A 25,216-nucleotide genomic window follows, 5' to 3' on the forward strand; every position below is an offset into this window, starting at 1 on the left:
TCTGCCCAGTGAGGCGCAACCACCGGGCGCTCCCATCATTCCTAAAGATGACCGCGAGCTCCCGCCTTTCTTGGGAGACGGTGGAGTTTCTCTCAGAGTCTGTCTCTGACCTGGCGCTGGTCACCACCTGACCCTCCTGTCCCCCCGCAGGTACCGCGTGGTGGTGCAGGCTTCCAATGGAATGGGCAGCGTGGCCTCGGAGCCCCGCCGTGTCCAGGTGCAGAGGAGAGTGGTGGCCAGCAGACTCGTGGCCGCGGACTCAGCTCTGGTGAACACTCCCGTGACCTTCCAGTTCAGAGTCAGCTTTGGCACCGACGTGGCTTACCGCTGGGACTTTGGGGACGGCACTGGTGGCCTGGGGAATAGCTCTGCCAGCCACGTCTACAGCAGGTGAGCGCACTGTCAGTAGGACCCGCGTTCTCGTGCTCCGGGACCTCCATGCGCGACCCTGCAGTCCTGAGTGCCTGCCCACGGGCATCATTTGCAGAACAAACATATGTTTCCTCAGCAAGCACCACCTCTTGGCCAGCAACTACCTGCCACACCCTTCCCGGTCTTGCCTCTCGCCCAGCTGGGCCCCTCTGCCCGGCCCCTCCCCACCCCCCGCCCCCCCCCGGCCGACCTTGCCTCCAGGCGGTGGGGTCTGCCACCTCCGGGACAGGAAACAGAGCACACGAAGGTCCGGAGGTCCCCAGACCCAGGTCCGGATGCCCACCACCTGGGGACCTGAGGGTGTCCCTGAGGGGTACAGAGGGCGAGCCCTGCTGTGGGGTGGGGCTCCTAGGAGGTGCTTGCTCCTTGCAGAGCAGGTGCCAGCAGTCTGGGTTCGGTGTCTGTCCCGGCCTGTGCTGGGCGGGCAGCTGCCTATGGATGGGCATGGTGGCCTCTGGGATGGCCTCCTGACCGTGACCACACAGACCTGCTGGGTGTGAGGATGAAGGGCCGCTGGCCTGGGTGGACTCTGTGTCTCCGTGTTTGTGCTTGTCTCCTCCCAGGGAAGGAGAGTTCACGGTTGAGGTCGTCGCCTTCAATGCCGTCAGCACCGTCTCCCTGAGGAAGCGCCTTTTCGTCGTGCGCAGGCCCTGCCAGCCGCCCCCTGTGAAGAACATGGGGCCGGGGCAGGTGCAGGTAAGGCCTGCAGTCACTGACCAAAGTCAGCCTTTCTCCGGGGAGGGGGGGCGAGTAGGGGCGCTCCTCCAGGTCAGCCCCCTGCGTTGGTCATGAGGGCACCTGGGAGGGCTCCCGAGGTCCCGGAGTCGACCGGCCCCAGGGAGGGACACGCCTGCCTCAGGCCTCTGAGTCTGCCTCCATTCGCCCATTACTCGGAGTTCGGCTCAGGGCATCTGGACGAGCTGGTAAGACCCCTGTGCTAGGAGCTGGAGCGTGTTCAGGAGAAAGGAGAGCCGGGAGGTGGTCATTTGCTTGGTGAGCACCTGCTGTGGGTACAAAACTAGGGCTGCTTTCTAGTCCTTTTACCCCTTGAGGCTTCTGACTTGGAGCAACTTCCCCTTTTTAGGGTCAGAGTGCCCACACAGACGCACGGGAGCCTGTGGCGTGGCTGCATTTGCCAGGAGCTCTCTGTGGCTTCTAGCAAGAGGCTGGTCGCTGGGCCCGAGTCTCAGGTCGGGCGCCTCCTGCCCCGATGTGGCCAGGGAGATGAGGGAGCACAGACACGCCCAGGGCCAGGCCAGGGCCCGTGGCCTTTCCGTGGGATTCTCCCTCCGGGTCCCGAGCCCCAGGACCTCACAGCTCCCTGGGCCTGGAGAAGCCTGGCCCACATGTCAGCCTCTCAGAGCCGACTCCCGCCCCAGGCATTTCCTAGTTTTGTGTGTTATGATCACTGGGGTAAGAATCAGCATCTCAGTATTAGGTGCCCACAAATCTGGGCTGTGAAGTGACAAATGCTGGGATCGCTCATATCCAGGATAGAAACAATAAGCACAATTGTAAAGTAATTTCGGTAACGACTAGAGTCACTTAAAGAAAGCCGAAGGTAAAGTTGTTTGCAACAAATACCAAGGTGTTGTTTAAAGTCCTACTTCCCAGCTCCAGACTCAGTTCTTTAGTTTCAACGGGAGAGCTTCCCTAAAAGTCCTCCAGGGGGCGCCCTGCACCTGTGGCCAGCGTGGGCGTTCGGTCCCCTGGGCAGGATCTGCACTTGCGCTCCACCTGAAGGACAGCCCTCGGGAATGTTTTGTTCCGTGGTTCCATGGGCTGTCGACATCGTCTCTCAGTGCTCCAGACGCCCGTGGGCCGCACACCTCGCTTATTTGGCCCGTGTTAGCCTTCGGGTTTGACATGCTTGGACTAGAGCCTCAAAATGCTGTATCTTAAGGTCACTTGAAACACGTCTTCATTCTATGTTACTTGTTTGAAATGCGGTTACTTTCTTTTGTTTCCAGGGATCAATTGCTCGGTTTCCAATGATCAGTTGCTCGGTTTTCTGTTGGAGACTTTGAAAATTTTCTATTGATTTTAAATATTAACCCTGTCATATATTTTGCAAATGATTTCCCTTTTTCTCTGATTGCTTTTTTAAATAATATTTTTATATTCAAAGTTTAAAATGTTTATATATTCAAATCTATTGACCTTTTCCTTTCATATTTTCCCATTAATTTATGCTTATAGGGGTTTTTCTCGTCGAGTGTGTAAGTCTTTATTCTCACTGACTGTGATCACACAGACACAGAGCTGAAGTCCTGCGTCTTGAGCCACCTCCTCTGGACCAGGTAGACGCATTTCTAACGAGACATCTTTCTCCTCTCGCAGGTGTGGCGGTCCCAGCCTGTGACCCTGGGAGTGACCTTCGAAGCCGCCATTCTCTGTGACATCTCCCAAGGCCTCTCCTACAGCTGGAGCCTCACCAACTCGGCGGGGTCGCTGGTGCCCCTGCCTCCTGCCATCAGCACCCACAGGCAGACCTTCACTGTCCCCCACTACTTCCTGGAACCCGGGAACTACACTGCGCTGGCCCAGGTGGGCGGCAGCTGGCGGCGGCACCTGCCCAAGCTCATGCTCCCTTCCCATCAGCCTCAGAGACCCTGGGACCCGGACCGGTCTGTCCCAGAGGAGGGTTCTCTTAAATCCCGGGCATTCCTTTAAGGCCATGATATGTTTGGGGTTAGAAAGGGAGTTTAAGCAAGGGTAAGCTAAACAAAATCAACACCATGAGAAAATTTACTGTCGGCAGAGAGGTTATAAACCAGGGAATAGTTGGGTGTTCTTATGTCCCCAGGCCCAGAACCCCAGCTTCATGTTAACACACACGGAGAGGAAAATGCTTCTGCTCCTGTACCCCAGCCCCTCTGTCCCCAGTGGGCCTCCTGCTCCTGTGCCCCAGCCCCTCTGTCCCCAGTGGGCCTGCTGCTCTAAGACTCCAGCCCCTCTGTCCCCAGTGGGCCTGCTGCTCTAAGACTCCAGCCCCTCTGTCCCCAGTGGGCCTGCTGCTCCCAGACTCCAGCCCCTCTGTCTCTAGTGGGCACCCTGCCTGCCTCACAGATGCCCCCTTGTTGCCTACGTTCCAGGTGCAGGTGCGAGGCAGTCCCGTGCACAGCAACTATTCCGTGGGAGTGGAGGTGCGTGCCCGGGCACCTGTCAGCGTGATCTCTGAGGGCACACACCTGTTCGTCCCCAGGACCCCCTTGTCTACCATGGTCCTCAGGGGGTCCCTGTCCTACGACCCCGACAGGCCCGGGGCCACTCTCAGGTGAGCACTGGGGCTGTGGGGCCCCTCCTCCTCATCCCAGCCTTTCTCCTCCTCTGCCCTCTCCACACTCAGCTCTGGGGCGCTGAGTTATAATCTACACAATTTTAAGGACTTATACTTTTATCAAAGTAGTGTTTCATTTAGGATCAAAATGTAAGGGAGCTTTGGAAAGGGGCAGAAATAAACACGAGTAGCCTCTATGTGCTGGGTCCCTCAATGTCGGGTCCCTGGGCTCAGGCCTTGGTCCTCATCTCCACCCACTCCCCATCCCTGGGTGCCTGACCCAGTGTCCTGCCATGGACACTGTCCACACTCCACTGACACCGTCCATGTCGGGAACCTGGAACATGCATCCCTGAGAACCATCCGCTGCTCCCTGGCAGGCCCCCCAGGAAAGCCACTTGGTGACACCACGGTCGCTAACTGACCAGACCCGGCACGTCAGCCCCTCCATCGCTTCCCCACAGGTATCACTGGGCGTGCACCCCAGCCAGTGCCCCCGGCCGCCCCTGCTTCACTGGGCCCTCTCCACGCAGCCCGGATGCCGGGGCGCCCACCCTGTCCTTCGCAGCGGACTCTCTCAGCAGTGGCTACGACCAGTTTCTTGTGACATTGACAGTGTCCAGCCACGGCCGGAACTCTTCCGAGGCGCAGGTGTTCCTGTCCACCCTCCCCGACGTGGCGCTCAGGTGCCAGCTGCCCTGCTGCCCCATAATGCCCATCTGGGTGCCCCAAGCCAGGCTGGGGGTGGGAGCCACCAAAGAAACCACTGTGTACGCGTGGGAGATGGGCTCAGATACCGACAAACCCACTGTGCGCGTGGGAGATGGGCTCAGACACCGACCCGCTGTGCTGACGTGGGGCTCCAAGGGGGAGGTGCCCTCGCCTCCTAGCAGCTGCCTGGGGACGGGGTTGGCTCCAGGGCCCAGGGCCGAGGGCACAGAGGCTGAGTGTCTCAGGGCCTCTGTCCTGGCCTCCAGGCGCCACTGGGCACCATGGGCCCACAGGGGGGAGGCACCTGTCAGCTGAGTGTGACGTCACGGAGGCCACGGGCACCGAGGGCCACGCCCAGCCCCTGACCCTGAATGCAGGTCGGCGTGTGCCACAGCTGCTCTGGCCTCCTGGTGGGCGGGGGTGGGTGCCGCCTAGTGCCCTCAGCTCCACGGGACACCGGGCAGGCGGCCTCCGTCCCTGGGCCCTGCAGGAGGTCTGGGCAGTTACTTGTGTAAAAACACCTCGTGGTCACAGCCTGCGCTGGGCGAGCTCCAGAGCCTCCCTGAGCGGTGGGGTGAGGTGGTGCATCGGCCCCCGGGACCAGGTGATCTGAACAAACCTGACCTGGAAAATGCGGCCAGAGCGTCTCGCCCTGTTTTCTGGAGCTCCGGCCCGGTTTGCACGTTGCAGGCGCGTGCACATCTCCTGGGAGACATTCCGGGGCGTCCCTGTGAACTGGAACGAGGAGCTTTCGCTGCGGGCGGCTTGTGAAGACTGCGAGGAGGCGGCCCTCTCTTACTCCTGGGACCTCTTTTTGGTCAACGCGACAGGAAGGGGCAGAGAGGAAGGTACAGACCAGCTTCGTTTTCATTTTATTTTTTTAGGGAGAGGGAGTGGCAGGGAGAGGGAGAGACAGAGAGAAACACGGATGCGAGAGAGACACATCGACTGGTTGCCTCCTGCAAGCACCTGACCTGGGCTGGGGATTGAGCCTGCAACCGAGGCATGTGCCCTTGACCAGAATCAAACCTGGACTCCTTCCGTCCACAGGCTGACGCTCTACCCGCTGAGCCGAGCAAGTGAGGGCATGCGATGCTTGGCTTTGTTGGCGGAGCGGTTATTTTGAGATTGCTAAAATGTGTGAGATCTAATTGGTTTGACCCAACGTGTCTGGTCTCGGCCATGAGCTATTCGTCCCCAGTCCCTCCTGGCTTCACACTTGGGAGGGCGGCGGTGACAGCCGAGATGAGGAGCCTCAGCTGCTGCTCTCAGCCTGGGCTGCGCTGTACCCACTGGGGCAGCTCTCCCGGGTGACAAACGCACTGAGCGCTTTGAAATAGCACACGCCCCCACCACTCTGCTGGGGCCATTGTCCCTCCCCTCCTGCTGTCCTCGGGGCCACTCGTGAGACCAAGAGCCGTGGAAGGTGGTCCTCGCTCCGCACACCGGCTGTGATGGGAGCACTGCTCTGAGACTCTTTTCTTGGGTGGAAAATGTGGGTCCTAAGACTTTGCAAGGAGGCAAAGTCACGAGAAGTCACATGTGGGAACACAGCCCTGGTGGCGGGCGCGGGCGTGGGTGGCAGGCTCCTGGCTTTGGGCCGGGGGTGATGTCGTGCGGGGGCCACGGGGACCGGACAGCAGAGGGGCTGTGTTCTGAGCTGGCTGTGCGGCCCTCAGCAGGGCGGTGCCGCCCACACTCCTCACGTGTTTACGCTTCCTCGGCGCCACGGGAAGCTTACACACTGGGAGTGGCCCTGTGTTGAAGGAACAGGATGACACGGAGGGTCGCGTGCCATCTGGCCGGCGACCGTGTGGGTCTGAAGCCGAGCCTGTACTCAGTGTCCCAGGGCGCGGGGTCACCGTGTGGCTGCCCTTTCTCCAGGGCCGGCGCTCGTCCTCTCGGGTGTGGCCCAGCCCTGTTCTCACAGAATCTGACTCATGTGGCGACAGGGATGCTGACAGGGCTGTGGGCTCTACTTCCATGTCCTTGCAAAGTTGTTCCTTGTTCTTGACCCTGTTTCCTAAGTCCTGCGGCACGGGCAGTGAATGCGGGCCAGGAGAGGCTCCATGCGCCCAGAGGTTTCTAGCATCCTTGTGAACGCTTCAGTGGGGTGCAGAGCGTGTGGCGGGGCCCGTGGGAGGCGAACCCAGGGGAGATGGACGGGCCGGCCTCCCAGCAGCCGGGCTGCCCCGCGACACCTCTACGTGCAGTTTTCATGTGGTGGTTGTTCGGGACAGAACATGCTCGTGGAATCTGTACACGTAGAGAAACCAAATGTCTTCTGTGTTCAAGTTCCCTTTTGCAGAACCGTGGGGCTGCTGGGCTCCTCAGGATTGGGGTCTGTGTCGAAGCTTCCCGAGTCCTACCCACGGTCCCCGAGGCCACGTAGGGCAGAGCCCCACGCCACGCCTGTGCCATTCGCACGGGAGCCACGGCCCTGGACCCTGGGCCGGGCTGACCTCTCAGCCACGGGGAGAGCCTCCACGGAGTCCATGGTCCCCGCACCCCAAGTTCCCGCTGCTGGTGACCCTGTGGCCCCAGAAGGGGATCCCTGGGACGAGGGGTCCCCGGGGAGCCCAACCCCTCACCCCCCTGGTAAGTGCTGTCCCCTCACTGGTACCTGCCCTCGCCCTGGGGGTGCCCCCCCGGGCCTGGTGTTCGTCTCTGACGGGCCCAGGAGAGTCGACTGAGCCAGGCTCTGCCCACACCACCTCCTCATCCTTCCTCCCCAATGACCACGGGTGCCCGGTGTCCCCGCTTTCAGGTGGGACAGGAGCTATTTCGGTGCCTAGAAGGTGAGAGACATTCCTTGTCAGTGATCCAGGCTCTGGCCCAGCACTCACCTGCCCCTCCTGTCCCTCCCTGATGCTATCCAGCGTGGCCGCTCAGGGTCATGGTCCTGTGCCCTGGCAAAGGGCTGCACCCCAGAGTCCCAGCCTTGGGGTTGTTGGTGGGAGAGCCTCCATGAACCCCTCAAGTGTAGGAGGGAAGTGCCTGGGGACAGAAAGGTGACAGTGGCAGCCGGACACTCCTGTCGGTGTCTCCCATGGGAGACAAGAGTGAGGCCCCTGGAGGACAGTTCTGGGCCTTGGCATCCCCCCAACTAATCACACGGAGCCCTACTCGTTGGGGGAGCAGGGACAGCGACTGCCTCCCCACTCTCCCATGTGCTGGGCGTGGCCTCTGGGGGTTTTGTGCCCGCAGAGCAGGGCTGGGGCCCTGAGGTGGCCCAGGGCGACGTGTGTGCTCCCTCGGGGTTTACAGGAAACGCTCTCATTCTGTCCTTCACGCAGACTTTGAGGCCTATTACAGTGACGTCCAAGAAGCGGTGCCCTCGAGAGGACGGCAGCCGGCTGCCTGTGAGTCTGCTCTCCTCTGAACCCAGACCCCTCCCTGTGCTCCAAGGCTGAGGGCAGTCTGCGCTGCTTTGGGTGGCACGGTCTGGCCCTGTTTCCAGCTCACCTGCTGGGGAGCCCAGGCCCCGACACTGCCCCTCTCCCGTCCTCGGACATGGGTGGCATCTGCCAACAGGCCTCCCTCGGCACTCCTCCCCAGGCCTCACCTCACCGCCCCTCCCCAGCCCAGAGTGTGTACCCCCACCCCCCTGTCCTCGGGCTCTTTCTGTCTCTTTACTCTGCTCTGCAAGGCATGTTTCCTGTTTTAAAATAATTTTTATTTTTCCATTTTAGTTGACAGGATATGACATTAATTTCAGGTGCACACCATAGTGATTAGACATTTATATATTTTACTAAGTGGTCCCCCTGATATTTCCAGTACCTACCCGGCACCATTCATAGCTATTACAATACTATTGACTATATTCCCTGTGCTGTACTTCATAGCCCCATGACTATTTTATAACAGCCAATCTGTGCTTCTCTTTAAAAATATATTTTTATTTACTTCAGAGAGGAAGGGAAAGAGAGAGAGATAGAAACATCAATGATGAGAGAGAATCATTGATCGGCTGCCTCCTACATGCCCCCACTGGGGATAGAGCCCACAACCTGGGCATGTGCCCTTGACCGGAATCGAACCCAGGACTCTTGAGTCCACAGGTCGGTGCTCTATCCACTGAGCAACACCGGCCAGGGCCAATCTGTGCTTCTCAATCCCTTCACCTTCTTCACCCATCCCCCAACCGCTCTCCTCTGGCAACCACCAGTATGTTCTCTGTATCTATGAGTCTTTCTGTTCATTTGTTTTTTTAGATTCCACATATAATTGAAATTATATGGTATTTATCTTTCTCTGTCTGACTTATTTCACTCAACACAGTACCCTTGAGGTCCCTCCATGCTGTCACAAATGGCAAGATTTCACCCTTTCCTACGGCCGAGTCATATTCCATCCTATATGCGCGTCTACTGCTGGGCACTCGGTTGCGTGCATGCCTTGGCTCCTGTAAAAACACTGCAGTGACTACAGGAGTGTACACGTCTCTTTGAATAGTGTTTGGGTTTCTTCAGATAAGCACCCAGAAGTAGAGTTGCTGGCCCTTTATTATTTATAGTTTGATCTTTTTTTTTCCTTCTTCTTTTAAAGAAGTTCCTTTAAGTTTCTTGTAACACCGGTTTGTTGGCGACGAACTCCTTTAGCTCCCTCTTGTCTGGGAAGGGAAGGTTTCCAAGGCAGCTGTACACTTGTGTTGGCCCTCAGTGCGCATGTTCTCGCTGACAACGCATGACCAGGAGAGAGTGGTTCATCCAGCCCATGAACAATGCGTAATAGATGCACAGCCGCGGACAGTTTGTTTGTTGAATGAATATTGAGTGAGCGAGAGTGACTTGTCTACCGCATGACCAGATGCGTGGTCAGTGAGCCCTTTGTTTATGACTTACTGTGCTGTGCTCTTTGGCCGTCCCCCTGATCAGCCTGGATGCTGGTTCCTCTGACCACCCCATGCTCCTTCTGCTCCCCCAGGCCCGTGAGGGGCGCACTTCACACTCCCAGCAGGCGCTTCATAAATAACGTTGAATGAGGGAAAGGCCTGCGCTCACAAGTCACTCCTCCTGATGGTTCAGTCCTTCTAACCCCAACATGGATCCACTTTATCATTTCACCTTGTTTAACGGCATTTGTTTGGAGTCCGAAGTCGGCGTTTCCTGAGCAAGCCTGGCACCCTCCCCCTGCTGGACAGACAGACATTGTCTCTCTGCCCAGGCCCGCGGCCCAGTCACCTCACACACCCAGCCCGGCCCAGCACGCCAGGCCTGCCTCCCAGGGCCCACACGGGGGACGACGGAGGGAGCTGAGGTCTCATCTCTTCTTCCCTGCTCCCCTCCAGCCACACCCAGACCCTCCCTGAGCAGCTTTTTCTAAAGCCCATTCCCTCTGTCTGAGCCTCTCCCCCGGGCTGCCCACCCAGCCCTAGAATGGCCCGTCCCAGCCACTCTGTGTGCCTGCTCTGTCTCCCCAGAGCACTTCTGTCACCGGCTTTCCTCTGCTCGTGGTGTGTCTCCTCGAGTGTTTCCCGACATCCTCACCTAGACGTCCACATGGCAGGGTCCACTCCATCTGCCGTGGTGTTTCCTGTAGACTCACTCCTGGCAGTGACCCAAGCACATGTGAGCTGAGGAAATGCCGCGGAGCCACTGATCGTGCGAGGCGACATTCGTCCTATGTGCCGTCGGAGACGTTTAGACAAGCGGGTCCCGAGAGAGTGGGCAGCACTGATCTCAGCCTTGAACCACTAGCACTTTAAGGGAACCATGGCCACCTTTGTCTCCGCCATCCCTGACCCGGCGTGTCTCCTAGGGACCAGCATGCACCTCTCAGCGTCAGGACCCAGTGCCAGTGAGGACGGGAGCCGTGGGGATGGGGACAACCTGGTGGGCCCCTTCCTCCCGACCGCCAGTGCCTGGCCTGCACTCCTGGTCGACTGGCCCAAGTCCCCCGTGAGCCGAGCCGTTTTTCAGGGCTACACCGTGTCCGGTACGAGCGCCCCTCTGCCCTGGAACCTTAGTGGTCGCAGAGGTTCCGACACCAATCTCCCCCTCCCCCCATTTCTCCTGGGCCTTCTCCTTGGACTAGAGACAGACTGGGGGTCACGATGCCTCTTTAGTTGTGCTCGTCCCTCAGTGGCCACAGGCCTGCGGGTGTCCCCCCCTTTTGCAAAGTAGAGGGAAGAGGCTGCTGAGCAGGCACAGGCGCAGAGGACAGTGCCGCCCTCTCGTGCACGCATCCTGTATGCCTGCCGGGGTGTGTGTGCACCTCCCTGGGTGTGTGTGCACCTCCCCGGGTGTGTGTGCGCCTCCCTGGGTGTGTGTGCACCTCCCTGGGTGTGTGTGTGCGCCCCCCGGGGGTGTGTGTGCCTCCCCGGGTGTGTGTGCCTCCCCGGGTGTGTGTGTGCCTCCCAGGGTGTGGGTGCGCCTCCCCGGGTGTGGGTGCGCCTGCTGGGGTGTGGGCCCCGGGCCTGCAGACTGAGTGCAGGACGCTGCCCCAGGAGCATGGCGGCGGCTGAGTGAGCCTCTGTCTTTGAGATCTCGGGCCCCGTGGTCCGCAGTCTCGCTCGGGTCCAGGAGTCCTTCCTGCTCCTGCAGACACTAGGCCAGTGGTCGGCAAATGCATTAGTCCACAGAGCCAAATATCAACAGGACAGTGATTGAAATTTCTTTTGAGAGCCAAATTTTTTAAACTTAAACTCTATAGGTAGGTACAGTGTTATTAACTTAATCAGGGTCCTCCTAAGGCTTAGGAAGAGCCACACTCAAGGGGCCAAAGAGCCGCCTGTGGCTCGCGAGCCGCAGTTTGCCGACCACTGAACTAGGATGTCGTTTGAAAGGGACCCACTTGGTTGAGGGGCCTCCTCAAAACACATGGACAGCGTTCTTCCCAGAGTCCTCTCCTTCCTGGGAGGCGAGGGCCTTCTGACCGGCCCCTGGACTGGGCTCCGTTTGACTCTGTTGAGCAGGAGCAGAGATGAGCTTCGTGCTTTGTAATAAGGGGCCGGAGGTAACAAACAGACGTGGCCTTTCCAGGTGAGACAAGCAGGGCTAATGGGACCTCTTTGCCTCCTTCATCCGCAGTGGCCGAGGAAGGGTGTGTCTGAGCTGCTGCCCTTGGGGTGCCCTGACGAGTGGTCCCCGCCCCTCCTTTTCCGCAGGGGTCACGGGACAGACGGTGACAGTGAAGCCGCACTCACTGCGCCCTGGAGAGACATATGTCCTGCAAGCAGTGGTGGGTAGGTGGCCCCTGGGCCTGGCGGGGAGCTGAGCCGCGTGCCTGCTGTTAGGATGAGGGTCAGCGTCCTCGGAGTTTTATACAATTTAACACATGTAACTCGTGCCTGTAATTTATTTCAAGAAAAAGACATCGAAAGTAAAAAACAACTTTATGCATGAGAATTATCATTTCAGGGTAATGGAAAATGAAATGTTTAGTCATTGGGAAACAATCGTTTTATGCAGTTTAGAGAATACAGTGGGGCCTTGACTTACGAGTTTAATTCGTTCCGAGACCGAGCTCGTTAAGGAGCTCATTAACTCAAATTACTCTATCAACTCAATGCAAAAAATCTGCGGAGAGACAGCTGGTATCTCAAAAAACTCGTTAGTCGGGACACTCGTAAGTCAAGGCCCCACTGTACTATACTTATTTATGACATTGATTTTGAATGCTGTGTGGCATCACAGGAAACATTTACAGTATCAGTGCAGCTTATAGAAGCCAAATATAAACCCTATCAGTGCTGTAGAGTCAGCAGCGATACTTGCGTATTCCGGACAGGGCTGCACACAGCGGGAGTGGAGGGTCTGGTTTGCTGGGGGTGGATTCTGCCGGCGAGGCTGTTGTCTGGCTCCCAGGTCTCGTCCGTCCACCAATCTCTCAGGGTCTTGGGCACCCAAATAGTGCTGCATCAGTGGGTGCCGCATGGCAGGGGTCCCGGGCCCAGCATCCCTTGAGACAGGTGCTGGCGCAGGTTGCCGGTCCCTCTGGGTCTGACCCAGCAGGTTGGGGTGGCCCAGGGTCGCGGTCTATCAAGGTCACAGCAACACCAAAGCTGCAGATCTGGGGGCCACACGGTCTGCGCTTTGGGAACCTCCGGGGCTGCCTTTGGTTCCCAGCATGCAGGTGCCACCCCCTCTCTCTGCAGCTTCGGGGCACAGCTTTCTAGGGAAGGCTCAGCTGTATGTGACCGTCAACCAGGCTCCACGGGATGTGGCCTGCCAGGTGCAGCCCCACCGTGGCCTCGAGGCAGACACCGTCTTCAGCGTCTTCTGCACGTCGGGGAGACCGGTGAGCACGCAGACCCCGTCTGTCCTGAAGGATAGACCCCATCTGCCTCTGATGAAACGCTGGGGGTGCGAGTGTCCTCATCCCCCCGACTCTGTGCATCTGTGACTGTCCCAGGTCCCGGCCAGGAGGGCCCACGGCCGCGAGTGACAGACACAGCCGCGTGTACCTGCCCCAGCCCATCTGTGCCTGACCTCGGGTGGGTGAGGACGGGGTGTGAGGACTTACTGGGGGTAATGCTGTTTGCTCACCTGTGCTCTTTCCTTCACTACGGAACGGATCGCAGGACTTCCGCTATGAGTTCGGTTACCAGATAGGAAACGCCTCCAAGTGCACCCTGTACCGTGGGACAGACACCCAGCACTACTTTGCACTGCCAGCTGGGGAGCCCGTGGACGGTTATCAAGGTGAGTCCCGGACAGACAGATGGTGGGCAGAACTCCGCTCCGCCTCCCCAGCAGGGCCCCCACCACAAACCCTGGCCCTGTCACAGGAAGGAGTTCCTGAGTCCCCCAAAAGCTGCTTCCTGCCATGCCCATGTCTGTGCATAAATTACTTCAGTGGGGTTCTCCACGCCTTCGTCTGGACCTGCCGTAGCCCTGCCCTCCCTCGGCCCTGGTTCCAGCAGTACCAGCCTGGACCTGCTCCTCGGGGTCTGCGGACCCCTCCCTGGCCTTGCCCGCTCGGCACTCACCACGTTTTTAACTTGACTGTAGTCCTGAGTAGGCAGGGAGGTTGAGACAGGGGCGGTCCTGGTCACCCTGGCATCTTGCTGCCGCAGGTACACAGTGCAGGCCAGTGACAGGGAGTGAGCGTGTGAGCCATGACTCATTTCCTGACCCTCCGCACGACGGCTGCCTGCCCCCACCCCATTTTGCGGGCTGCTTCCCTCCCGGCTACGCAGGCACCCCCCTCCCTGCCCTGATCCGTGTGTAGTTGCCTCAGCTCTGCCTCCTGGAGGTCCCGTCACCGCCCAGCACACAGATGGGCCAGTGGCGTCGGGACTGACCCTCTGGGCTCTGTCTCTCCCTTGCCATTGCGTTTGAAGAAGTTTCTCTGCCGACACAGGCGCTGACCTCTGCTTGTCCCTTCCAGTCCTGGTGTCCACTGTGATCACCGATGGTGACGGCTCCCAGACGCAGCCCTGTGCCGTGGCCGTGACTGTGCTGCCCCGTCTCCATGGGGACCGCTGCCCCGGCGAGGATGTGTGAGTGAGGCTCTGTGTCCCCAGCTGCCTCCGTGGGGTACTTGGTGGCACCTGCAGCCCAGTCCCCGACGTCTGCGCGGGCTTCCCGCTTGCGCTCCGGGACTGCACTGCTCGTCGTCTTTCTTCGCACAGCTCACTCTTCATGGGGTGTCACTCATATACCATGGGGTTCACCTGTCTGCAGTGCACACATCCTTGGGTTTCCTACACTTAGAGTTGCCAGACAAGGACATTTCATCGATTCCACAGTCCTTGTTCTCATTGGTCCCATCCCTGCCCCCACCCAGTTTCCTCCCTCCAGCCCCAGCCCTGGATCTCATCCGAGAGCCCACTTCTGTCCCCAGACTTGCTGATTCTGGACCTTTTATGTCAATGGGGTGATGCCCCAGGTGGTCTTCTGTGACTGGCTTCCTGGACTCACTTCCTGTTACGTGTGTGAGGTGCATCCTTGTTGCCAGACCTCATTCCTCTTTGTGACTGAATGACAGTTTGTCTTGGATGCGCCCCGGTTTTTCTCCATCATCAGCTGATGGCTGGTGCGAACGGTGCTGTTGTGAGCGTAGATGTGGACGTGTTCTCCTGTCTCAGGCGGATTCCTGGGCGTGGTTGCCGGGTCTCACAGTCATGCTGTGTTGACCATTGTGAGGTCCTGCCAGACTGTTTTCCCAAGCGGCTGCTCGTGTACCTGTGGGTCCCGCATCGTGCCCACCAGCTTGCTCTGTGCCTGGCCCTGGTGACGGACAGTGCTCGCATCTGTCCACCGGCTTTGAACCATCGCTGTCTGTCCTGACACCGTGGTCTTCACCGGCTGCCTCTCCATGACTGAGGCTGTGAGTCCCTCATGTTCTGGCGACATCCCTCGTCAGGGAAGTGACTTGTGCACATTTCTCCCGTCGCGGGTTGGGTTTTCTCTTCCATGTGGTGTCACTGACACACAAAAGTTTTAAGTTTGATGAAGTCCAACCTGTTCTCTTACTGCTGGTGCTTTTGGTGCATTTAAGAAATTACCACCCACCCCAGGCCAGGACGGTCACTCCTGCCCTCTTCTGAGAGCCTCGCGGTCTCACTCACGGAGCTGAGCCTTGGAGCTGGGGCGTGTGGTGCGAGGCAGGCTCCAGGCCTGCGCTTCTGCACGTAGCCAAGCAGTGTCCCTGCACCACAGGCCAGAAAGGTCCCCCCCCCGGAACCGTCTTCATCCCTTTGTCAGAAGTCAGTGGGCCACAAGCGTTAGTGTCTGTTTCTGGGCTGTCAGTGCTATTCCATTGACCTTCGAGTCTCTTACACCAGGACCGCACTGTCCAGCTGCTGAGCGCGAAGTAACCTTCGAAATGGGGGCATGAACCCGCAGCTGAGCCTGCGTTTTTAGGGTTGTTGTGGTTACTCTGAGCCTCCTGGTTAATAGTTGGTCCGTTTCTGCCAAAGCCCCTGGGATGTTGATGGTTGCCCGGAGCCTGGATGTCCCCTTGGGAACATTGCTGCCTTGGCGACATGAGCCTTGTAACCAGGAGCAGTTTCCCATGGACTTAGATCTTTGCTTTCCTCAGTCACATCGTACAGTTTTCAGGGTACAAACATTGAACTTTTTGTTAAATGGATCATAAGTATTTTGTTCTTTTTGATGTTACTACAAATGGACTTGTGTTCATAGTTACTTGGAGTTTTCCGTAGTGTACACTGATACTTGCGTGTGGATCGTGTGTCCTGCAGCCTTCCACGCACTCGCTAGCTCTGGTGGGCTTCTAGCATATTCCGTGGGGTTTTCTGTGAATGAGACGTGCCACCAGTGATGAGAGAGGGTGTCACTCCCTCTCGGCTGCGCACTCCTGCTGCTTTTTCCGCTGAGCAGACGTGGCAGAGGCCGAGATCCTGGTCCTGCCCCAGGCCTGGGCAGGCGGCAGTCCGCCCGCAGCCTCTCTTTGGGTGGCGCTGACGTAGGTTCTCCACAGGTGCCTGTGAGCAGGTGGGAGAAGGCCCTGCACTCGTGGATTTGGGTGACATTATCACCAAGGCCGTTGGATTTTGTCAGTGCTCTGCTAGATCCATTGAGATGATCACGAGGGCTTGTCCTTCCGCCTGCTGATCTGGTGCATTTCATAGATTGGTTTCACCCTGAATCACTCCTATGTTCCTGGACTGACCACACGTGGCCATGTGCATCATCCCATCCACTCTGTGGGTCTGGGTGCTGCTCATCACCTCTGCCTATGGGACCACCAGCCCCTGCAGCCGTCGGGGTCTCCTGTCCAGCTCGCACTGACTCCCTTCACCTGCCGTGTGTCTGTGTCACTGTGTGGCTCTAGGGCCTGTTCAGCTCTGAAAAGGAGGTTCATAGGATTTGATGTGACTCCTCCCTGTGTCTTTTCCGTTTCCTCTGCACAGACCCGCCCCAGAGTGTTTCTGTCGTGGATACCACACTTGCGGTGGGTGGGCCGGAGCGTTTTGAACGTGTTGGACGATCATGGTAACTGCTCTGTGTCCTTCAGGTACAATGCTAGCCTGAGGAACCTCTCTACCCTCCAGCAGATGGGCAGTGACACGGAAGTCAGGAACTATGTTGCCGTGACCACCGGGGTCCTGAGTCGCTGGGCTAGGGAGGGCGGGAGCCCCTCCTGTGGCCAGTGGTCCCGAATCCAGGACGCGTTCATTTCTTCAATCTGCAGATTAGCTCCCCAGGACCAGGTATGGCCCAGAGTGTCTGTAGGTCTGTCTGTGCAGCAGGGACTGAGACTGGTCAGCTCGCTAGCAAGTGGTCGTGCTGTGAGGTACCATCAGTCATGAGACTGGTGGGCCGGCCTGCGCGCTGACGTGGGGCTGTGGCTCTCACTTGTGCACACGTCTCACAGACCAGTGGGCTGGTTACTAGAGACCCACATCAGCCACGTAGGAGAAAATGATGTAAACCCAACCCGATCCCGCCTGGTAACAACAGCACAGCAGTGAGGCTTACGATTCTGTGGCTTCCAGGGCAGCGACCACGTACTGCTGTGGCACTGATCTCGCCAGCATGGTTATGCCTCCGTCCTGCCACTGTCACAGAGGATAGTCACATCTACGCCATCGTCACTGTGGCATCACCATGGCGAGGACAGCCACGTCTAAGGGCACACTCCATTGTCACCATGGCGAGGACAGCCACATCTAAGGGCACACTCCATTGTCACCATGGCGAGGACAGCCACGTCTAAGGGCACACTCCATTGTCACCATGGCGAGGACAGCCACACTAAGGGCACACTCCATTGTCACCATGGCGAGGACAGCCACATCTAAGGGCACACTCCATTGTCACCATGGCGAGGATAGCCACATCTAAGGGCACACTCCATTGTCACCATGGCAATAACAGCCACATCTAAGGGCACACTCCATTGTCACCATGGCAACAACAGCCACATCTAAGGGCACACTCCATTGTCACCATGGGGCTCAGCTCCCCCTACTGTACTCTGGTCCCTGAGCCCTCGGTCCCCTCCTGATAGGGTGGGGGTAGCCAGCGGGCGCAGGGCAGGGGGGCCACATAGGCTGGAAAACGTGGGCCCGAGGTGACGGTCTCTCCCATGTCAGCCTCCCTTTGTCTGAGCCCAAACGTGGGGTCTGCTCCATCTCTGCACAGCGAGCTGAGCCGTGCGGCCGTGACTGACGGCTGACTCCCTGCCTTGTCATCTTGTCATTTCCGTTTCTCCTGGTCAGGGGGAAGCGACTGACTCTGTCCTCCTGCTGAGGGACCTGCTGCGCTTCCCCAACAAGGTGAGTCCCTTGGTCCAGGCGTGTCCCTGCTGCTTCCCTCACAGGGACCTCGGGCAGCTCCGAGTCCTGTGAGAGCCCCGTGAGCACCCGCAGGCGGGTTCGGTTCAGGCAGAAGGTCACCGTTTCGATGTGGGTCACCTCCGCAAGCAGCGAATAGCCTAGCCACATTCCCTGGGACGCGCTTAGCTTGCCGAGGCCTCTATTCTCCTCTGGTCACTTTACGGGTCTGGGGACAGACTCTGGGGAGTTAATGTCACTTGTGAAGTTGGTGCCGATCCAGATCCGGACCTGGCCCGTCCTCCCTGCCTGGCATGTGGTGTCCCTCCCGGAGGGCAGGCCAGATGGCGTGGGCGCTGTTGAGGGGCCTCTACCCCTGCCTGTTTCCACGCAGATGAGCCTCGCAAGCGCTCTTCTCATCCTCGGCTGTGCACACACACTGCTGGCCCCCAGCCGGCCCCCCGCAGGCTGTGCGGTGGAGGCGGGCCAGGTGCGGGAACTCATCCTTCTCGTGTCCGGGGTCCTGGAGGCCAGCGACCACGGTCACTCAAGGAGCTCCGGCCGCCTGCTGGAGGAAGGTGCTCAGGCCATCGCAGATGTGCTGCTGGTACGGTCCTCCTCCTCCTCGGGTAACGGCTGCTCCTCCCTCGGACAGGAACTGGCTTAGTAATTGCTCTCAAAACCCACAATGAACTGGGGTCCTGGGGTCTGATGGCTACGATGCCGGGGACCTTGGTCTTGGGGAATGTTCACGGTGAGCTGTGTTTCGTGGGTAGTGCAATGTGCAGTGGATGTCACCCCTGCCCGTCTCCTGGGTCCAGTGGGTTTCCATGAGGGACATGGGGGCCTGTCCCCTGAGGGGCGCAGGGAGTAAGGCACGTGGGTGGTGGTGTTATGTGGAAGCAGCCCCGACAGACCTGGCCACCAGCGGTCGTTTATGTGTTCCTGCTGTAGTGACCACAGGACAGTGTGTCAGGATTGGTTGGGTTCCTTCCAGAAGCTTCCATGTCTCGGTCCCCATTTATCCTCCCCCCTGCCCAGACATGCTGGTCACGTAGCTGATACTTGGTGTGATGCTGGGGAAAGGAGAGAGTGAACGGGTGTTCGATGTGAGCCCAGTGACCGCAGTCGAGCAGCAGTCGGCACATTTAGACGGCACCTCCCGTGCTGCCTGCTCTGCTCCCGCAGCGCTGTGCTCGGCCCTGGCAGTCCCGCATGTAGTAGTCAAGGTCTTGGCTCCCGGGGCTGAGGAGCCCCCGGTGCCAGCTGTGGGCACAAGTGAGTGGAGCATCTCAGGAAGACGCATCGACACAAAAGCAGCTCGCATCCCGGGCACAGGGCTGCCCCGTCCTGGGGTCCAGCCCTGGCTCGGGCCTTTCCAGGTGTTTCCGCCTCTTGGGTCTGATCTGGAAGGTGGTCCCGCCCATCAGTATCGGACCTGTGCTGTTCCAGGGCTGCCTGTCCTCACGCGGCGAGCACCGGGTCCACGTGAGCGCCGGGCAGACGGAGGTCCAGGCGCAGCTTCATCGCCACCCTCAGAGCTCCGTGCAGAGCCTGGGCCCCGTCCAGGTGCGCCTCCCTGCAGACCTGGCCGGGCGGGAGCCCAGCCCCTGCTACGCGAGCCAGCTCCTGCTCTTCAGGAGGAGCTCCCTTCTGCAGGGACGCGCTCCCGGCCAGGTGAGCACTTCCTGTGCCGCTGCTTGGACCCACCATCGAAGTTGGAGGCGGAGTGGGCTGGGCACGCGTCACGGTGAGGCTGGCCACGGGTCCCGGGAGGCTGAGCCACGAGGGGACCAGAGCCAAGGGCATGTGGCAGTGGGGGCGCGGGGCGGAGGTGCCAGCGTTTCTGGGCTGTGAACACGGGCTTCACATCTGCTTGTGTCCAGGTCAAGGGGGTTGGGGCCGGGCCCCAGCGCCAGGCTCCTGTTTCTGTGCGCAGACTCTCGCTCGAGGGCCTGGCTCCCTGGGCCCCAATAATGTCTGATGGATGAGCGTACACAAATGAATGACAAACTCATCATGTGGTTCAAAAATGCTCATTTTCAACAGCAGTCACACACCTCCTTTTAGGGAAATAGACATGAAAATAATCCCAACTAACAAGCAATAAAGAAATAGAGATTAAAGTGAGTTTTTTCAACCTAAAAAGTGCAGTTGTGTAGCGACATGCCCGGTGGAGGTGGAGGTGGAGCGAGCAGGTGTCTGCCCATCTGGAGGCACTTCGTCCAGGCACCCAGGGCTCCAGAAACACCCGGACCCACTGTTTCCTCCCCCACCTCCCAGGAAACAGGAGAGATTTCCTCAAAGCGACAAGCTGTATGTGTTTATTCAGAACAACCGTAGTTCTGAGAACCTGGCTGCTCCGCAGACAGCCCGCCCACTGGTTATGTGAATGCATCACTCAGGGGAATCCATAGGTAGCTAATCAAGCTATGTCAACCAGGGAGTTGTAGTGGCCTTGGAAGATTTCACGCAAAAACAAAAGTAGAACATTTGCTGCCCGCCCAGTGTGTCCCCACCCAGGAGCGCCCGGACGCCCCAGGCAGGCGTCCTCGGGTAAGGCTCGCAGGGCTCAGCAGTGCTGGGGGACATCTGTGCCTCTGCTCATTGTCACTCGGCAGCTGTGGCTTTCATATGAGCTTTTAGAATAAGAAATAAAATACTTTAACAAACTTTAAGAATGATTAACTTAATAAGAGCAGTGCACATGAAGCCAACCCCCACCCCGTCCTGCCGTGACGCCCCCTGGCCAGTGACCCCGTGTTCCCTGATGATGTAGCCGCCACCTGGCTGGCGTCACCACTGCAAGGCGCTCTGTGTCCCCAGGTTGGTGCTCTGCTGGCCCTGTCCCTGCACCGCTGCTCCAGCCGAAGGCCCCTGCACAGGCCATGGCTGAGGACGCCCGTGACCGCGGAGTTCGGGGAGGAAGATGGCCCGGTGAGGACAGCCCTGCCCGGTCCCCTCAGCTGCATTTAGGCTGCCCTGGTGACCTGCGACGTCTTCACTTTTCCGAAAGCCAATTCTGCTCGTGTCCACATGCTGACAGGGTGACAGGAGAAATGAAACGACGTTTGTGCTGCTTCGGGATAGAGTGAACGTCCACCCCTTCGCTGGGCTGTCTGCAGCCAGCCCGGAGGCCCTGCAGATCCGAGTGGAGTTCTCCCAGCCGCCCGCCAGGGCGTTCCCCGTCATGTTGCTGGTGAGGTGCGTGGCTGACGCTGTGGGTAGTGGGGTCAGGGCAGGAGACGTGCCTGTGAGAACTCCTGAGTGAGGTTGCACTCTGCAGCGGAGTGCGGCGGGTTGTGGAAGAGATGGAGTGACGGCCGCTCAGGGAGGAGGTGTCGCTGCCTCAGACGGACCCAGCCTGCCATTTGCAGGAGAGACTGGACTATGGAGAGAGTGCAGGTGTCCATCCAGGGCTCTCAGTGTACATCTGGGCAGGACTCTCAATCTTTCATTTAAAAAAATATATTTTTATAGATTGCAGAGAGGAAGGAAGTGGGAGAGAGAGATAGAAACATCATGGATGGGCTGCCTCCTGCACGCCCGCACTGGGATCGAGCCTGAAACCCAGGCATGTGCCCTGACAGGAATCGAACTGTGACCTCCCGGTTCGTAGGTCGATGCTCAACCACTGAACCACACCGGCCATGCTGGTGTTTTTTCTAGTGAAGCAAAGAGTGAGTGCCACACAGTTCTCATGACGATGTGGTGCGTGGGGCCCAGCCTGCCTCGCTGGTGAAAAGGTGTCTGCACAAAAGCAGGTGGCAAAGCCCGGAGAGGAAAGACCAAGACCAGACTGTGCTCACGGCTCTGCTTGTTCCAGGTTCTCCGAGAAGCCGACTCCTGCCGACTTCCTGCTGAGGCAGCTGCACCTGTGGGAGGGGCTCACGGCGCACGTCTCCGTGCCGGCGGCTGCGCTGGAAGGTCGGTGGACGGGATGCCGTGGCCCTCTGTCGGTCCCGTGAGGAAGCCCCTGCTGTGGCGTGGGTCGCGGTGCCGCTTGTCCGCTGCAGGAACAGGCGGCGCCTTTTCCCAAACCCCACGTTGTGATTCTTAATTTACATTTTCTCTTTCAGGCCACACCCAGGGGTACCTGTCCCTGTTGGATGCGGACTACGACAGGGAATCTCCCAACAGGTACTTGGCCGAGACCGTGAGCTACGTGGTGCGTTTCCAGGGGGTCCACTGCCTGCTCTGGGACCCGCGGCGGGAGCCTGAGAGTCTCCCCCCACAGCCGGCGGCTTCCCCAGGGAAGGTGAACTGCAGGTGAGGCGATGCTGCAGCAGGCAGGTTTGCAGGGACGGCTTCCTCCCGCGTCTGACCCGCCTGCGGCAGCCCCAGGGGAGTTCACGTGCCTCCCCCAGGATGTGGGTGGTGCTCAGCGAACATTTGGTGGTGGAAGGAGCCGGTGGGTGGATGAGACCCGTGTGGGTCGCTGTGTCCTGCTCATGCTGATGACCCCCCTCGGGTGGGGCTTCTGCTCTCCCCACCCCACCCTGGGACCCCACGCCTGCCCCTCTGCGTAGTCGTGAGGGTGACCTTTACCATGGGACATGCGTCGCTACACCGACTGCAGCCGCCCAGGAATTTCCGGGAGCATCGGGCGTGGCCCTCGGTCAGGAACTCTTTATCCAGATGCAGAGCTGGCTGTTCTGTCAGCGGCCGTGGCTGTTTGTTACAGTAGAAACACCTCGTAGGCACGTGTAGAAATCACCGTCATCTTAAGAAAGGTTGAATCACAAAGCTATCTCCCAGCTGCCTGGGAGGAGGCAGTGTCCAGACCACCGTGTGCGGTGCCGGCCGCCGTCCGTGTGTCCAGACCACCGTGTGCGGTGCCGGCCGCCATCCGTGTGTCCAGACCACCGTGTGCGGTGCCGGCCGCCATCCGTGTGTCCAGACCACCGTGTGCGGTGCCGGCCGCCATCCGTGTGTCCAGACCACCGTGTGCGGTGCCGGCCGCCATCCGTGGCTCCTCGGTCCGCTCCGGTGCGCAGCGCCGACGCTGGGAGCCTGCTCCGGCTGGCGGTCAGGCTCAGTGTCCCTGGGACAGCCATGTGTTCGTTTCTGCATTAAAGCAATTGTCCGCTCTCTGCTGCATGGTTCTCTGCTGGCACCTGGGAGCCAGGGCACAGAGTCAGCGCCGAAGGGCCCTACCCATGGGGCAGTGAGGGGGACAGGTTTGCTGTGGGAGAGTCCGTCTTCACAGTGACCCGTGACGGGCACCGGCTGCGCCCGGACTGCAGACACAGCGCACAGTCTGTCCCTGGGCTGAGGCTGGACTGGGGAGGGGGGGTGGCGTTGTCATGGAGATGTCAGCACTCTGGTCCCCTGGCCTCACAAAGATGTCTGCGATGCGCCCCAGGTCCACGCCGAGGACAGCAGTGTCGCGGCCTTGGAAGCCGTGCACAGACGCAGAGGCCGAGCCTCATGTCTAACTCACTAGCTGACCCTTCTCGCTGGGTCTGAGTCGTAACCCGTCACGGGAGCCACTGGAGCTTGTACCTTTCCCCCCCCTTCCCTTCTACCACCCCCCCGCCCCCCCGCCCCCCCCCCCCCGCCACGGCAGGTGCCCGTGAACACTCGCACACTTAACCGCCTCTCCCTCCCAGCTACAACCTCCTCGCCGCCTACTCCATCGCAAGGAGAAGCCTGAACGCCAGCTTTGAATCCAGGGACGTTGCCCAGTTCCGGGGGTGAGTCCCGCCTTCTAGACCAGGCCCTTTTTATCTCCCTGGCCACTGGCTGCCCAGGGGTCAGTCAGCAGAGCGTGGACCCTGCTACTTGGGATCCTTTTGCTCTTCAGAACCTGCCGGTTAATAGGTGATTGTTACTCACTATTGCCTAGTTGCCCATGTCCGACTGTCAGCTCACACTTGCTGGCAGGGGAGGGACGGACACATGGAAGTCAGTGTGAATCTGGGCAGTTGTGACTGACCAGTGGGTGAGCGTCCATAGTGGCGACACAGCCGGACCCGCGGCTGCTGCTCTCTTGCTGTCCTGGCCCCCTTGCTCCTCAGCAGGGCCCGCTTCAGGGGCGAATCTGCAACGCCCCTGCCATCGCACTGCGTAGACAGCTCCGTATATTCAGGCTGAAATGTGGGCCAGCAGAACGTGAGCTGGGGCAGCAGGAGCTCGCTGCCTCGTCCATCTGTCTGTCCATCCCCCACAAGGGGCACCAGGCTGCCAAGGCCGTACGGGGTCAGCGCCTCATTTGTGGGGCCAGAGTCTGCATTCCCTGGTGCTGGGTGTCATTCTCCTCCTCACATGGATGCCTTAGGGACGCCGCCTGGTCATTCAATAGGCGAGAGTGGGTTCCTGGGTAGCGGTGAGTGGGTCCCATAGTTGTTAATAAGCTAATGACTAATGCTGCCGATGCTGGTGGTGTGAGGTCACCAGGAGGCAGGGACTAGGACACAGGGAACAGCAAGTACCTCTGTGCTTTCAGACACCACTGGGCTGGGGAATCCCTTTCTGTGTGTGCGTGCACGTGTGTTAGACCTGTGTGTCTGCACACGTGTTAGCCAGTGTGCACGCATGAACATATGTGCCATGTGTGTATGTGCATGTTAATTAGCCAGTGTGCGTGTGTATGCAGATGTGTGTTAGCCAGTGCATGAGTGTGCCTGTGTAAGCCCTGTGTGTGTGCACGTTAGCCCTGTGTGTGCGTGTGAATTAGCCAGTGTGTGTGCGTGTATGTGCACATGCTAGCCCTGTGTGTGCACGTGTATTAGCCAGTATGCATGTGCGAGCATGTGTTGGCCCTATGTGCATGTGAATTGGCCAGTGTGCACGTGTGTGTTAGCCAGTGCATGAGTGTGCATGTGTTAGCCTTGTGTGTGCATGCACATGCGTTAGCCCTGTGTGTGTGCACATATATTAGCCCTGTGTGGGGAACATCGGCTGGTCTCTGATTACATGTTTATTTTCCCTGTCTATTCTGCACCTTTATTTACAGACGCCCGGAAAACCTGCTCCCCAGTATTTTTATTGTGGCCATTACAATTCTTTATGCCCTTTTGGTCACTAAAAGCAAACGTATGGATCGTCGTGAGAAAAAGAAAGCGGGTTACATTTTCCTGCAAGACAGTGCCCCGCCCAGTCACCAGCTGTACGCGGTTGTCGTGGACACGGGCTTCCGGGCTCCGGCCCGCTTCACTGCAAAGGTGCCTGGGCATCCGGGAGACACGTGTGGGTGTGGACGGTGTGTGTGCAGATGTGGGTGCATGGCTTGGCGATGTGGCCATCTGTCTGTCCATCCTGTCCTGGAAACTCCAGGGAGGATAACAGGACAAGAACAAAACAAGAATCTAAGGTTTGGAAGGAGAGAACATTAGTTCCTGGCAGGCGATCTGATGTCTGCATAGAAAATGTAAGAGGGTCTGCAGCCAAATAATGAGAATCAATACGAAAGTTTAACAAAATCGCTGGATTCCATGATTCCATAAATGTAAGAGTAAGGCGAGCCCCCTCCAGGGTCCTGGTGGAACGGGAAGCGCACTCGGAGCCGGGCAGCAGGCCGCGTCTCTCCTGCAGGAGGCACCTGGTCCGGGAGCCGCGCCTGGCCTGCCCTCACTCCTGACTGGAGCGCAGGCACACAG

At 59.0% G+C, this 25,216-nt stretch overlaps 1 protein-coding gene across 1 annotated transcript in view; it reads left to right on the forward strand.

The window, feature by feature from the left end:
• The window catches only part of PKD1L1 (polycystin 1 like 1, transient receptor potential channel interacting), a gene marked incomplete at both ends in the record, with an annotated part of 54,009 nt that overhangs the window by 6,435 nt on the left and 22,358 nt on the right, over window positions 1–25,216 (forward strand). The window contains 23 exons of the mRNA XM_081102014.1: window positions 151–390; window positions 996–1,128; window positions 2,773–2,979; window positions 3,528–3,709; window positions 4,177–4,398; window positions 5,114–5,271; window positions 6,719–7,021; window positions 7,720–7,785; window positions 10,187–10,363; window positions 11,535–11,612; window positions 12,525–12,667; window positions 12,951–13,071; window positions 13,760–13,871; window positions 16,355–16,550; window positions 17,562–17,618; window positions 18,010–18,222; window positions 19,029–19,292; window positions 20,442–20,552; window positions 20,662–20,819; window positions 21,442–21,542; window positions 21,695–21,884; window positions 23,228–23,311; window positions 24,574–24,781. Of these exons, the coding sequence (XP_080958140.1) occupies window positions 151–390; window positions 996–1,128; window positions 2,773–2,979; window positions 3,528–3,709; window positions 4,177–4,398; window positions 5,114–5,271; window positions 6,719–7,021; window positions 7,720–7,785; window positions 10,187–10,363; window positions 11,535–11,612; window positions 12,525–12,667; window positions 12,951–13,071; window positions 13,760–13,871; window positions 16,355–16,550; window positions 17,562–17,618; window positions 18,010–18,222; window positions 19,029–19,292; window positions 20,442–20,552; window positions 20,662–20,819; window positions 21,442–21,542; window positions 21,695–21,884; window positions 23,228–23,311; window positions 24,574–24,781 (3,724 nt within the window). The remainder of the gene's footprint in view (window positions 1–150; window positions 391–995; window positions 1,129–2,772; window positions 2,980–3,527; window positions 3,710–4,176; window positions 4,399–5,113; window positions 5,272–6,718; window positions 7,022–7,719; window positions 7,786–10,186; window positions 10,364–11,534; window positions 11,613–12,524; window positions 12,668–12,950; window positions 13,072–13,759; window positions 13,872–16,354; window positions 16,551–17,561; window positions 17,619–18,009; window positions 18,223–19,028; window positions 19,293–20,441; window positions 20,553–20,661; window positions 20,820–21,441; window positions 21,543–21,694; window positions 21,885–23,227; window positions 23,312–24,573; window positions 24,782–25,216) is intronic.

This window comes from Myotis nattereri, assembly GCF_964212035.1.
Source record: "Myotis nattereri genome assembly, chromosome: 11".
Taxonomy (NCBI): domain Eukaryota; kingdom Metazoa; phylum Chordata; class Mammalia; order Chiroptera; family Vespertilionidae; genus Myotis; species Myotis nattereri.